The sequence below is a fragment of the Gymnoscopelus microlampas genome (genome assembly GCF_963454915.1).
Source record: "Gymnoscopelus microlampas genome assembly, chromosome: 21".
NCBI classification, from domain to species: domain Eukaryota; kingdom Metazoa; phylum Chordata; class Actinopteri; order Myctophiformes; family Myctophidae; genus Gymnoscopelus; species Gymnoscopelus microlampas.
The window spans coordinates 4,292,628-4,305,731 of NC_139958.1; the positions used below are offsets into that span (position 1 = coordinate 4,292,628).

A 13,104-nucleotide genomic window follows, 5' to 3' on the forward strand; every position below is an offset into this window, starting at 1 on the left:
CCGTGGCAAAGTACATATCATTTTGGGGGTCCTTGACATGAAAAAAGTTTGAGAACCACTGATATTATATTGTTATAGCAACACAGGATTTAGAAGAAGGAATTTGAATAGCAGATCTGCAAGCTCATAGCGCGGCACTCGGTGCCGCGCTATGAGCTTGTAGATCTGCTATTTTTGAATAGACAAAGTATTAAATAACGGCACAGATGCCATTATGAAGTTATTATTAAGGCAAGAAGGGATTGATTGATCGTTTAAAAACTTTATTAGAGAAAAAGTAAACAGCACAGAAGTACAGTAACACACAAAGAATCATCATTTGATCAGTGATTCACATCAGCTGATCAGTAGGTTATAGACAGATTGATTTAGATAAAACATTTGACCAGGTAAATATAACATAATATAAGTATAGAGCAAACATTAAAACACACTGGGTCTCATTCACCAAGATTATCGTCTCTGACAACCAATACATTACAATTAAAAACTTAAACTGATAGAAACTAAATCAGAACAAAGCATTTTCACTAAATTAAAACTAAACTAAATTAAAACTAAACTAAACCTGCTTTAAAAACTAATAAAAACTAAAGTGAAAACATGAAGTGAAAACCTGATAAAAACACAAAGGAATGAACAACATGGTGTTACAGATTAAACATCAGATCTCATAGATAACTTCATAGACTATCGTTTGACAGACTCAGTCATCAGTGTTGTGTAAATCAGTGTTTGTTTTTGTTTACACATAATCTTTTCTATTCATCTGTTAGATTCACGTTAATGTGTATTTTCACACATTTAAACCCCTCAATACTTAGTAAACTTCACCTGTGGGCTCTGTACTTGGTCTGCTCTTTTTCTCACTCTACACCAAACCTCTGAAAATAACTGGTAAATGTTTTCCCTCAGAGAGAGAGAGAGAGAGAGAGAGAGAGAGAGAGAGAGAGAGAGAGAGAGAGAGAGAGAGAGAGAGAGAGAGAGAGAGAGAGAGAGAGAGACACATACAGAGAGAGAGAGAGAGAGAGAGAGAGAGAGAGAGAGAGAGAGAGAGAGAGAGAGAGAGAGAGAGAGAGAGAGAGAGAGAGAGAGAGAGAGAGAGAGAGAGAGAGAGAGAGAGAGAGAGAGAGAGAGAGAGAGAGAGAGAGAGAGAGAGAGAGAGAGAGAGAGAGAGACACACACACACACACACACACACACACACACACACACACACACACACACACACACACACACACACACACACACACACACACACACACACACACACACACACACACACACACACACACAGAGAGAGAGAGAGAGAGAGAGATACCAGTCCCGTGCGCGGGAGAACTTCCGCCCTCAAAACAGCTGATCTGCACAAGCTGATGACGACGTGACGCCTCGTGAGCTTGTAGATCTGCTATTTTCGGCAAAGAGTTTTGGTGTAGAGGGAAAAAACAGTAGCGGAGCCCCGAGGAAACCCCCGGTCAGCTATAGAGGGTTTAAGAGGTTATACATTACGTGTCATGTTTACCAGATCTCTGCAGTAGCTTTATAAGCATATATCCCTGCATAGAGAGGTCTGGTGAAGGAGGCTCTTACTGTATGAATGAGCGACATTCTTCCATCTAAATGAAAGAAAGACAGAACGCCTTCTGTCTGGTTTACAAACACACCCACCCTGTTCCTCCCTGTGGAGGGAACAGGTCCTGACAGATAAGTATCAATGCTGTTGTGACGGAACACGTAGCATTCATAACCAACAGAACCATCGCACCGTAACCCCCAGGACATGTCAGTGACTCCAAAGCCTGATAGCCCCGCCTCCTTCCTGTTGATGTCTTTATAACTGACTGCTATATTAACACACTCTCCACTCCATTCAACTTCAAAGTAAGAAGGATCAGACAGACTCTCTCTACTCATCACCTGATAGTTAAGGGTAAATCTCTGTGGATGATCAGCATATGGTTGGTCTTGTCGTGTATAAGTCGCCTTCCTGTAGTCTTCTGACAGGATGAGTCTCTTATGCACTGTGTTTGGGTCCCATGACAGAGCAGAGGAATCTGTGAGGAAAAAAAACACATGATGAAATATAATTAACCCATTCAAGACCGGGAACGCCTCTGTGTCATATTTTAAGATGTCTTTGGGCTATTCAAAAATAGCAGATATACAAGCTCGCAGCGCGGCACCGAGTGCCGCGCTGCGAGCTTGTAGATCTGCTATTTATTTGTTTTTAAATCATGAAAATGCTGATCTGTCACCAACACGACGCGTCGTGAGCTTGCAGATCTGCTATTTTGGTGTAGAGAGGGAGAAGGAGCAGCTATAGTATAGAGGGTTTCAGTGGTGGAAAAAGTACTCAAATTCTTTACTTAAGTAAAAGTATCAATACTGCAATATAGAAATACTCTGTTACAAGTAAAAGTCCAGAATTCAAAATGTACTTGAGTAAAAGTACAAAAGTAGTATTGACATCAAAATGTACTTAAAGTACAAAAGTAAAATTACTAGAATGTTTGAAAATAGCAGATCTACAATATTTATCATTTTTTTTATTCAAATCTTTGCTTCTGGGGGTCCCTGGAACAACACATTTTCAGATGGGGGTCCGCGGCTAAATACATTTTGGAGGTCCTTGACATGAAAAAGTATGAGAACCACTGATATTAAACAAAACAAAATCTTAGTGTGTTTTCAGTGGTTTTACGATAGAGGGCGCTGTTCAGCAGTCTGTCAATGATCACCATCACCCAAGATAATATTTTGGAAAAAAGCAGATCTACAATGTGATGCATCGTGATTTGTGACAGATTGTGAGCTTGTAGGTCTGCTATTTTAGAATAGCTGGAGGTTGAAGTATTTAATAGGGTTGAGGTAGCCTGATTATCAGACTGAAGCTGCAGTCCACTCAGAGAGTGGGCGGGGTCTATGGTATGGAACCAGGCTAGGGTTGAGGTGGTTATTAAATGTTTTGTAACAATAATCTAAAATTCCAAAGTAACTGTTAGTATGCAAACTTTATAATAATAAGTAATACTTATAGTGATGTAAAATGTATAATATCTGCCTCTGAGATGTAGTGGAGAAGTAGAAAGTAGTAAAAGAAAATGAAATACTGATCGGCTATTTTTTTAAAGTCTGACACATTTAGAAAAAGTAAGTGTATTCTGAGGCCAATAGTTTTACTTTTATTCAAGTAAATTGTTGAATACAGGACTTTTACCGTAAGAAAGTTTTTCAACATTGTGGTATTAATACTTTTACCTATGTAAACACTCTGAGTATTTCTTCCAACATTTAGTCTGTCAGTTAGAAACCTTGTAAGTCCAAACTGTTACTTTACAGGAAAAATAAGCTGATAATCAATGGATTTAATTTAGTTATTATTTAGTCACAAGATCGTGTTAATACTTTTCATTGGTTACATATTTATAAAACACACATGCACGCCCGCACACACACGCGTGTGTTAAATACTTTGACATTCACATTCGAACATTTTTAAAAAATAGTGAAAATAGCAAATCTACAAGCTCATAACGCGTTGCATCACATTGTGAGCTTGTAGATCAGCTGTTTTCACTTGTACTCTTGTATATGATGAATTAGGGCAATTAGGGAATTAGGGTCCCCTGTTGAAGACCCTGAAGTAGGACATTAGTATTATTATTTAGGATTTAATTTAATTGATGAAAAGAAAAGGAGACACACACACACACACACACACACACACACACACACACACACACACACACACACACACTGTACTCACACTTCAGATAGTCCACCCGGTTTCCGCTTCCGCGAGGTACAGCTGGACGGGCGGAAGCTCCGCCTGAATACAAAGTAGAGACAAGATATCATGAACATGACTGAAGAATGACCTTAACTGAGGTTACATTTTAATATACAATATATCATGATATAATTGTGCCTATTGTAGTTGTGCTTCATCTCATTTTAAATATTCAATAATGTATGATTATTATGATGATTGGCTCATTTGGGTTCCCCTTTAGGAACATGGTGCCTTACACACAGAGAATTAAAAAACATCTATTCATCAGATAACTAATGTCTGACACATGGATTAAAAAACATTTCATCTTACTCTGTTGGTTTGCTGCTGCAATCTTTAGTTTCTCAACTTCAGCCATCAGATCAAGCATCTGCTGAGCTGCAATGACAGATATTTGTACATTTTGATGAACCATCAACAGAACAAGTAAACTATAGACTTTTATTTAGGTTTTTAATAATCAGTTACTCACCAAGAAGTGGGGTTTCAGCGATGGCACCTTTTTCTGTCAGAACATACAGATAGAACATATATAAGTTCAGATGAACCACAGACAATCAAAGAATCATATCTTCTCTCTATATTTATCTTGTATTCATTCTAATAGTGTTGTATTGAAGGAAATATAAATATTTACTTCTACTCATAAACTCTCTACACATTATAAAGTCAAGTATTATGATACTACAATAATTACTAGGCACTGGCGGACATTTTGACAACACATCCTATGCATCCCATGTTAGTTCTAATGGTTATAAACATTCATTTCATAATGCTTTATAATCATTGTTGTAATAAATATATATTCCACATGTGTGGAACATGGTGCTATTGTGAAAGAAAATATGATCTGTCTGATCCCAGTTTAAGACATCACTTGTTGATTTTATTTTTTCTGTAATATTTTTCAGGGTTTTGTAACTATTAAAATCTATCATCTGGCACTGATGATGATGATGATGATGATGATCACATGACCAAAACGATTGCTGCACTTCACTTGACACTTGGAGACTTTTTTCCAGCCTTTTTTCTGTATGTTTTAGAAAAAAATTACTTGAGTAAAACTACAAAAGTATTGGCATCAAAATGTACTTAAAGTACCAAAAGTAAAAGTAAAATAGCGGATCTACAATATTTATAATTCTTTTACTCAAATCTTTGCTTCTGGGGGGGTCCCTGGAACAACACATTTTCAGATGGGGGTCCGCGGCTAAATACATATCATTTTGGGGGTCCTTGACATGAAAAAGTGTGAGAACCACTGACATTATAGCAACATACGTTTTTTCAACCCAAAAGAAAACTGTTAGGATTTAGAAGACATTTGTAGAATCCCACAGAAGCAAAGATTTGAGTTAAACATGTTTAAATAAAAATATATTCAAAGATTTGAGTACATTTTTTTTAAATAAAAAATATTCAAAGATTTGCACACATTTTCACGATCTTTCTAAAATAGCAGATCTACAAGCTCATGGCGCGGCACTCGGTGCCGCGCTATGAGCTTGTAGATCTGTTATTTTTAATAGTCATAGAAATCTACAATATGACTCATATGCGTGTCATATTGTGTTCATGACACATTAAATAATGAATAATTTAAAACATTTTCATACAACTCGTCATGTGTGTTTTCAGTGGTTTTACGATAGAGGGCGCTGTTCAGCAGTCTGTGATGATCACCAGGATCAACCAAGCCCTGCCATATATAATATATTATGGCCATGCAGGCAGTGTTGCCAGATCGTGCGAGAGAAGTAAGCAACCGGATCTATGAAAACAAGCCCATACCAAGCGACTAAGTCACATGAGCACTCTAACCCAATCAGTGGTGGAAAAAGTACTCAAATGTTTTACTTAGGTAAAAGTATCAATACTGCAATGTAGAAGTACTCTGTTACAAGTAAAAGTCAGGAATTCAAAATTTACTTGAGTAAAAGTACAAAAGTATTGGTATCAAAATGTACTTAAAGTACTAAAATGTTTGAAAATAGCAGATCTACAAGCTCACAACGCGTTGTGATGCAACGCGTTGTGAGCTTGTAGATCAGCTATTTTCAAATAGCCTAGGTATAAAATAGGGCTAAAGTGGTTAATGTATGTTTTGTAATATAATAATTTATATCTGCAAAGTAACTAGTAACTAAAGTTTTCAAATAATTGTAGTGGAGTAAAAGTACAATATTTGCCTCTGAGATGTAGTGGAGTAGAAGTAAAAGTATAGACAATTGGAAATACTCCAGTAAAGTAAAAGTACCTCAAAATTGTACTTAAGTATACAGTATACAGTACTTCCCTGTTGGAAACCCTGAAGTAGGACATTATTATTATTTATGATTTAATTTAATTGATGAAAAGAAAAAACAATATGGAGACATGCGCACGCGCACGCGCGCACACACACACACACACACACACACACACAAAATGTTTACATTAATGAATTCTATATGCCGTGAGTGTGGGAGGGAGGGAATAATTATAGTATACTCTCTAGAACACAACACTGATCAACATGGACTCACGTTTTAAGTTGTCCTCTCGGTTTGTGCTCCCTGGAGGAACTGGAGGCTTCAAGATGTCACGGACGGCAGCATCGATCCCCTCCTCATGTGTTGTAAAAACACGACTGGTCACTTCAACGCATTCTGAAATGAAAACCAGCATTTAATGCTCAAAGCAAAAACTAATTTGATCAATAAGCATCATTTATTACATGAAACTAAGGTACAATGTATGGTCTATATTTTACATCTATTACATAAATGATATGTATCAAATACTGTATGTCTACAGTATCATTTGGAATTAGCTGTAAATAGATGTTAGATAATAGATTGGCCACTATAATACATTTCTCCCATATGCTGTTTGTTCAAAATGAAGCTTTTGTGAAAGTTCAACAAGGAAGACATTTCTACTGTTTCATTGTTTTTACTGGGGATTAACACCCTGTTCATATTGAAGAGCATGAAGCTAAGCACAACGCTAAAAGCAATCTGTCTGAGATTATGACTGACTATTCAGTTTGACTTTTCGTTGTTTGCCGAAGTATAAGGTTTAATTATAAATATGATATTCTTTGAGTTCTATATTTTGGTCATGTTTTGTATACGTATTTAACAACTTGAAATAAGTAATATAAACCATATGAAATACAACGGTAGATTTACCTCCAAAGGAAGGCCTCTTTTTGGGCTTAGGGTCCCAGCATCTCTTCATGAGTTTGACCAGGTCTTTTAATCCAGCTGCTTTCTGAACGTCTATTTTGTGAAGATCGGGTCTGTCTCCCTTTTGAATCCTGAAGGCCACCAAGGACTGCTCCTTCCCTAAAATAAAGGAAACATATTTGTGTGAGTGTGTGTGTGCGTGCGTGCGTGCGTGCGTGCGTGCGTGCGTGCGTGTGTGAATAATTTACCTGGATAGGGACTCTCTCCAGTAAGAATGGTCCAGAGAAGTATACCGTAGCTTTATAAAAAGGGGAAAGTGTTAGAAAAAGGTTTTCACAATAACATTGACTCTGTATCAACAGCATTCCTTCTAGAGTTCACCTGTAAACATCATAGGAGCGAACACGCCGGTATGTATCTCCAAAAGCCTCAGGGGGGGTGTAGGCTACAGTGCCTCCTTGTGTTTCACGGTTGGTCGACAAAACACTGTTGGACACCGTAGACAATCCAAAATCTGCTATCTATTGAAAGAAAAAGTTTAAAAGAGTATTTTAGACATTTATGATTTTATCTAAGCAGCGCAAGACCACCAGATTTATGAACAGCTTCCACCAGACTAGCATCAGACTGTTGAATAACCATGTGTATGTAATGTATATCTTGATCTCTTTATGTTCTCTTTGACATGCTTTTCTAATGTTTGACCCCCCCCCCCCCCCCCCATACTATGTGAAATGCATGGATACTGTACCTTGGCATTCAAGTTGGCATCCAGTAGTATATTGGCTGGTTTCAGGTCCATATGCACGAGGTCTCTCTTACTGTGGAGGTAGTCCATGGCCTGGGCCACCTGGTGGGCCAGACGGAAAGCCAGGGGCCACGGTGGAGGTTTAGATAGGGTTTGCAGAAAGGACAGCAGGGAGCCTCCCACCATAAGCTCCATTACTATACCATGTCTCTTTGTAGAGCCCAGGCCAGGGGGAAGGCCTTGGTACATCCCATAGACCCTGGGTACATACTGGTTGTCGGCAGCTTCCATGTATTCAGCCTCTCGACACAGGGCAGCATACAATGCTCTAGAGGTGTATGGGGTCAGTTATAGGAGGAGAAAGACAAGAGTTAGAACCCAATTATGTGAGGACTGAAGATTAAGAAATAAGTGATTAATGTTAATCAACCTATTCTCAGTTGCTGATCAATCGCAACATCCAATCGTCCCCAAATTGGAATCCCATGTTGAGGGGCCTCTATAGAGTATGCCTTCAAACCACTTGAACTTCTACCCATAGGGGGCGCTACAAATGTTAACAGTTGCACCGTCTGTTGTACAATCTATTTCCTCCCCGCATTTCCTGACGCCTGCACCCTACTACAACTGACAAAGCCATGGGTGGAGATATGTGCTCTAAAAAGCCCACTTTTATTTATACGTTTAATTGTCATCATACCCATCATCACGATCAAGCAGCTTAATGACCACTTCGATGCCCAAGTCCTTGTGTGTGGCCTTATAGACCAGTCCAAAGCCCCCTGAGGACAGGTATTCCCAGTCCTTCAGGTGTTCATCACCAAATGTCTCTCCGCCACGCTCTGCCATCTGTCACCATGAAAGATTCAAATCTAGAGGGAAATAATTATAGGGACATGTGTGAGACAATTTTCCATTCTAGCCACAGCACTTTTGGTCCAAATTGACCCAAAAGTAACAACAAAACAAAGTATTTCCTTGCTTACAGCAATGAAAGTATTCCATAAGTATTGGGCTGGGAGGACAAGTTCGCCTTGGAAAACAAATGACAGTATAAGGTAACCGGAAGACTCGCCCCAAAACACAGTCGCCCGGGGCAAATCCGGCAGTATTATAGGGTAATCTCTTCAAAAACATTCTTGAGAGCAACGTTTAGTTGTAAATGACATGGTGTGTTTGTTTACATGGCTGTCATGTTGGATAAAGCATAAAACCAAGCAGCGCAGGTTGACATGAGCAGGTGTTCTGAGTCTCTGATTACACAGCGGTCCGTTATAGAGCTCATCAGTCATTATCAAGAAATAATGACCGATGATTGACCAATCAGAATCAAGCATTCAACCAAGCCGTGTAATAAGATCTAATATTAAAGTGTAGCCTGCTTTAGAGAATGCCACGAAATTACAGCATTCATTCATTATAGCCTAATCATGATCTGAATGGAGTGGAGTCCATTCGTTTTTCAAGGACCCACATAACTCTGAGAGTGTACAAATGGAACCAAATGGACCCGTAGGGGTCCATTTGGTTCCATTTGTACACTCTCAGAGTTACAGACCTGTAAGGGTCCATTTGGTTCCATTTGTACATTCTCAGAGTTACAGACCTGTAAGGGTCCATTTGGTTCCATTTGTACACTCTCAGAATTACAGACCTGAAAGGGTCCATTTGGAACCCCCTCAAGAACGACCCACTTTGAGTTCGACTACAATACATTTAAGGCTATAGAGCTCTTTAAGTGTTTCCAGTAATATTATTGTCAGCTCATTTTCTATGTCCATGGGAAAAAAAATAATGTTGACAAAAATGTCCTCCACAAGCCAGCCTGGTGATGAGCCTGATGTACACAATGTACTGTAGTACAGTTATATTTATTGTCAAATGAAACACCGTTTGTCACCTTCTGAAAATCAAGTTAATTTTGGGGAGGAAAAAACGTTTGTCTTTTCTTTTCCCTTTCTCTCTCCCATTCATTTCACTTCATTTAATTAAGTTTTCTTTTAAATACAACCAAATAAGACAAACCCATCAGCAGTGGTGGAAAAAGTACTCAAATGTTTTACTTAAGTAAAAGTATCAATACTGCAATTTAGAAGTACTCTGTTACAAGTAAAAGTCCGGAATTAAAAATTTACTTGAGTAAAAGTACAAAAGTATTGGTATCAAAATGTACTTAAAGTACCAAAAGTAAAAGTACAAGAACATTTGAAAATAGCCTCGTTATAAAATAGCGCTAAAGTGGTTAATGTGTGTTTCAGAATATCATAATTTACATCTGAAAAGTAACTATACTAAAGTTTTCAAATAATTGTAGTGGAGTAAAAGTACAATATTTGCCTCTGAGACGTAGTGGAGTAGAATTAAAAGTACTGGAAATTGGAAATACTCAAGTAAAGTACAAATACCTCAAAATTGCACTTAAGTACAGTACTTAAGTAAATGTACTTGGTTACTTTCCACCACTGCCCATCAGATGCCCACAGGGGGAAACAAAACCCTTACCTGTCAAAAGTCCTGAAGATCACTGCTCACGACCACTGCTTGTCTGTAGAAAGCCACACACTACAGTAAGGCCGATACGGAAATTTATACTGTATGTGCTGAGCAGGGTGAAAGAGATAGTTCTGGTCCAACTGGATTCCCCTGCACCCACCACCCATAGATACCCCCCCCCCCCTCTACCTGTCTGAAGCCTCACAGCCGAGACCTGATCAACTTGATCTGTGTGAGGGGTCAGCCCCCCCCCCCCACCCCACAAAACAATTCACACACACACACACACACACACACACACACCTTGAGAACCTGAAAGATCAGCTGCTGATGAGACCGGAATGTAAGGAGTTCGGAGGTCAGAGGTCACAGCTGGGGAGAGATGTTTTACTAACGATCTATCAGGAGAAAAGATCACATTCATGTTTCACTAAGTAAAAGTATCGATACTGCAACGTAGAAACACTCTGTTACAAGTACAAGTCCGGTAATCAAAATTTACTTGAGTAAAAGTATTGGCATCAAAACATGCTTAACGTACCAAAAGTAAAAGTACTCAATATGCAAATAAAAAAATCTGCTACTTAATAAAACAAACAAAAAAATAGACAAGGCAACATTTAAGGTACATCAACTGTCTAAACCGAAAAATTATCAAATCAAATAATCTATAGACCCCTTAACCCATTAAGACCTGAAGACGCATCTGTGTCATTTTTAGATTTGAGCTAAAAAAGCATTATTTTACACTTTGGCTATTCAAAAATAGCTACGAGCTTGTAGATCTGCTATTTTTGGAAAATGGTGAAAATGTGTGCAAATCTTTGAATATGTATTGTTTTAAAGCTACATTTTTTAACTCGAATCTTTGCTTCCGGGGGTCCCTGGAACATATATTTTTAGATGGGGTTCCGTGGCCAAATACATGTCATTTTGGGGGTCCTTAATGGAAAAAAGAACCACTGACATTATGGCGACATAAGTTAAAAAAAAAAAAAAGTTGAATCCCCCAGAAGCAAAGATTTGAGTTACAAATGTTCGCTTTTGTAACTCAAATCTCAAGATTTGCCAAAAAATAACGATTTAAAAAGAAATAGCAGATCTACAAGCTCATAGCACGGCACTCGGTGCCGCGCTATGAGCTTGTATATCTGCTATTTTTGAATAGCCAAAGTGTAAAATAATGATTTTTAGCTCAAATCAAAAAGTGACACAGATGCTTCTTAACAGACCAAGTCACACTGGCTCCAAATGAAACCCATTCTGTCAGGTCTCACTAGGACACGCCTCACCAGCCAACACACAAGAGTGGGTTGGGGTGTGCTGAAACCAGCGCACCCCAAAACAACAGGTTGAAAATTGATTGCATGAAACAATCACCTGTGCGTCCAGTCTCAATGTTAGTAAACAAATAATTGGTCTATAGGCCTACTGTATAGTACACATCCCACTGTCTGCCACTGCTAATCTGTTGTGGATGCAGGAATGTGGAGCTGAGAGGCCAGCTTTAATAATAACAAAAAAACTGTTTTAGACAACATTTTGTAGAATCGGCCAAACTAGCGCGGCACTCTGTACTCTGTTACAAGTAAAAGTCCGGAATTCAAAATGTACTTGAGTAAAAGCATCAAAATATACTTAAAGAACAAAGTACTCATTATGCAGAAAGTCCCATTTCACAAGTTTTCAAATGTATAAAATGCATAAAAAAACTTTTGAAAATAGCAGAAGCTCACAATGCGTCGCATCGCGACGCATTGATAAAATCAGCAGGTTACTCATCATCCAGTTTCAGAACCACACTGGTGCACAAGTTAGTCAGATCACAGCACGCTCAGGACAACTTTGTCAAGGATTGTCATGTCCTCTCCAACGCCTGGTTTATGCTAGGCTGATTATCAGCCTGTTTGGAACCAGGCTAGGTGTATGCATCAGAGTGATGGGTACTGTCGTGGAATTCCGATCAATCAGCAATCGATAAGGCACAATAGGAGTCAAGACAATATTCCAGGTGGAGGTGGTTATGCTTTATGTACATGATATCATGGTCAGAAGGACATTAACACTCATGTCAGTGGTACGGTAGTTCTGCCTCAAGCACAGAGCAGAGATCATAGTTATACTGTAGCTGCCTGAAGGACAAACTGAACCATAACAAGATAGGCTGTACCAAAACAATAGCTATTAGGCCTAGTGGAGACATCTAGGCTCTTACAAGCTGACACATATATCATAATGTATTGTAGAAGTATTATAAGGGATGGTATAATATATATATATATATATATATATATATATATATATATATATATATATATATATATATATATATATAATTGAAATTAAAATCTTCATAAGACTACATGCAAGGTTATTCATTAATGATCACATTTGATTAAAAAAAATGAAAGAATAATTGAATGTCAATTGACAATTCATACACAAAAATCTTCAGGTCTTCTGTTCCAAAAAAAATAGTTGTCCTTTTTGGCTTCAGTGTATGCACGTGTGTGTGTGTGTGTGTGTGTGTGTGTGTGTGTGTGTGTGTGTGTGTGTGTGTGTGTGTGTGTGTGTGTGTGTGTGTGTGTGTGTGTGTGTGTGTGTGTGTGTGTGTGTGTGTGTTTTGGAGGAGGGGAGAGGTTACCAGCACAAAATCACCCTCCTCCGGGCAAGATTCGCTCTTGCTCATGGGTCAATTGTCTCTTCTTCGTCCTCAAACAAGCCTTCAAAATCAAAGTCCCATGAAGGCTTGTCATGCACATCAGAAAGAGCAATGACAGCCAACACAGTGGCTGGTTTGTTACAAACAAACAAACAAACAAACACAGAGGCACTCATAGATTGTACACATTGGATGTCCACACACAACAGTATCGAAATTAAAAGAACTG

The 13,104-nt window shown here is 38.5% G+C and overlaps 1 protein-coding gene across 1 annotated transcript in view; it reads right to left on the reverse strand.

Moving 5' to 3' along the window:
* The window catches only part of LOC311037354 (receptor-interacting serine/threonine-protein kinase 3-like), a gene marked incomplete at its 3' end in the record, with an annotated part of 14,408 nt that extends 5,820 nt beyond the window's left edge, over positions 1–8,588 (reverse strand). Inside the window, exons 1-7 of the mRNA XM_084046480.1 lie at positions 8,421–8,588; positions 7,724–8,048; positions 7,354–7,493; positions 7,221–7,270; positions 6,976–7,131; positions 6,328–6,450; positions 1,594–2,057 (exon numbers count right to left, since the gene is read on the reverse strand). Coding sequence (XP_083902606.1) covers positions 1,594–2,057; positions 6,328–6,450; positions 6,976–7,131; positions 7,221–7,270; positions 7,354–7,493; positions 7,724–8,048; positions 8,421–8,569 — 1,407 coding nt within the window. The 5' untranslated portion in view covers positions 8,570–8,588. The remainder of the gene's footprint in view (positions 1–1,593; positions 2,058–6,327; positions 6,451–6,975; positions 7,132–7,220; positions 7,271–7,353; positions 7,494–7,723; positions 8,049–8,420) is intronic.
* Positions 8,589–13,104: the final 4,516 nt, after the last annotated feature.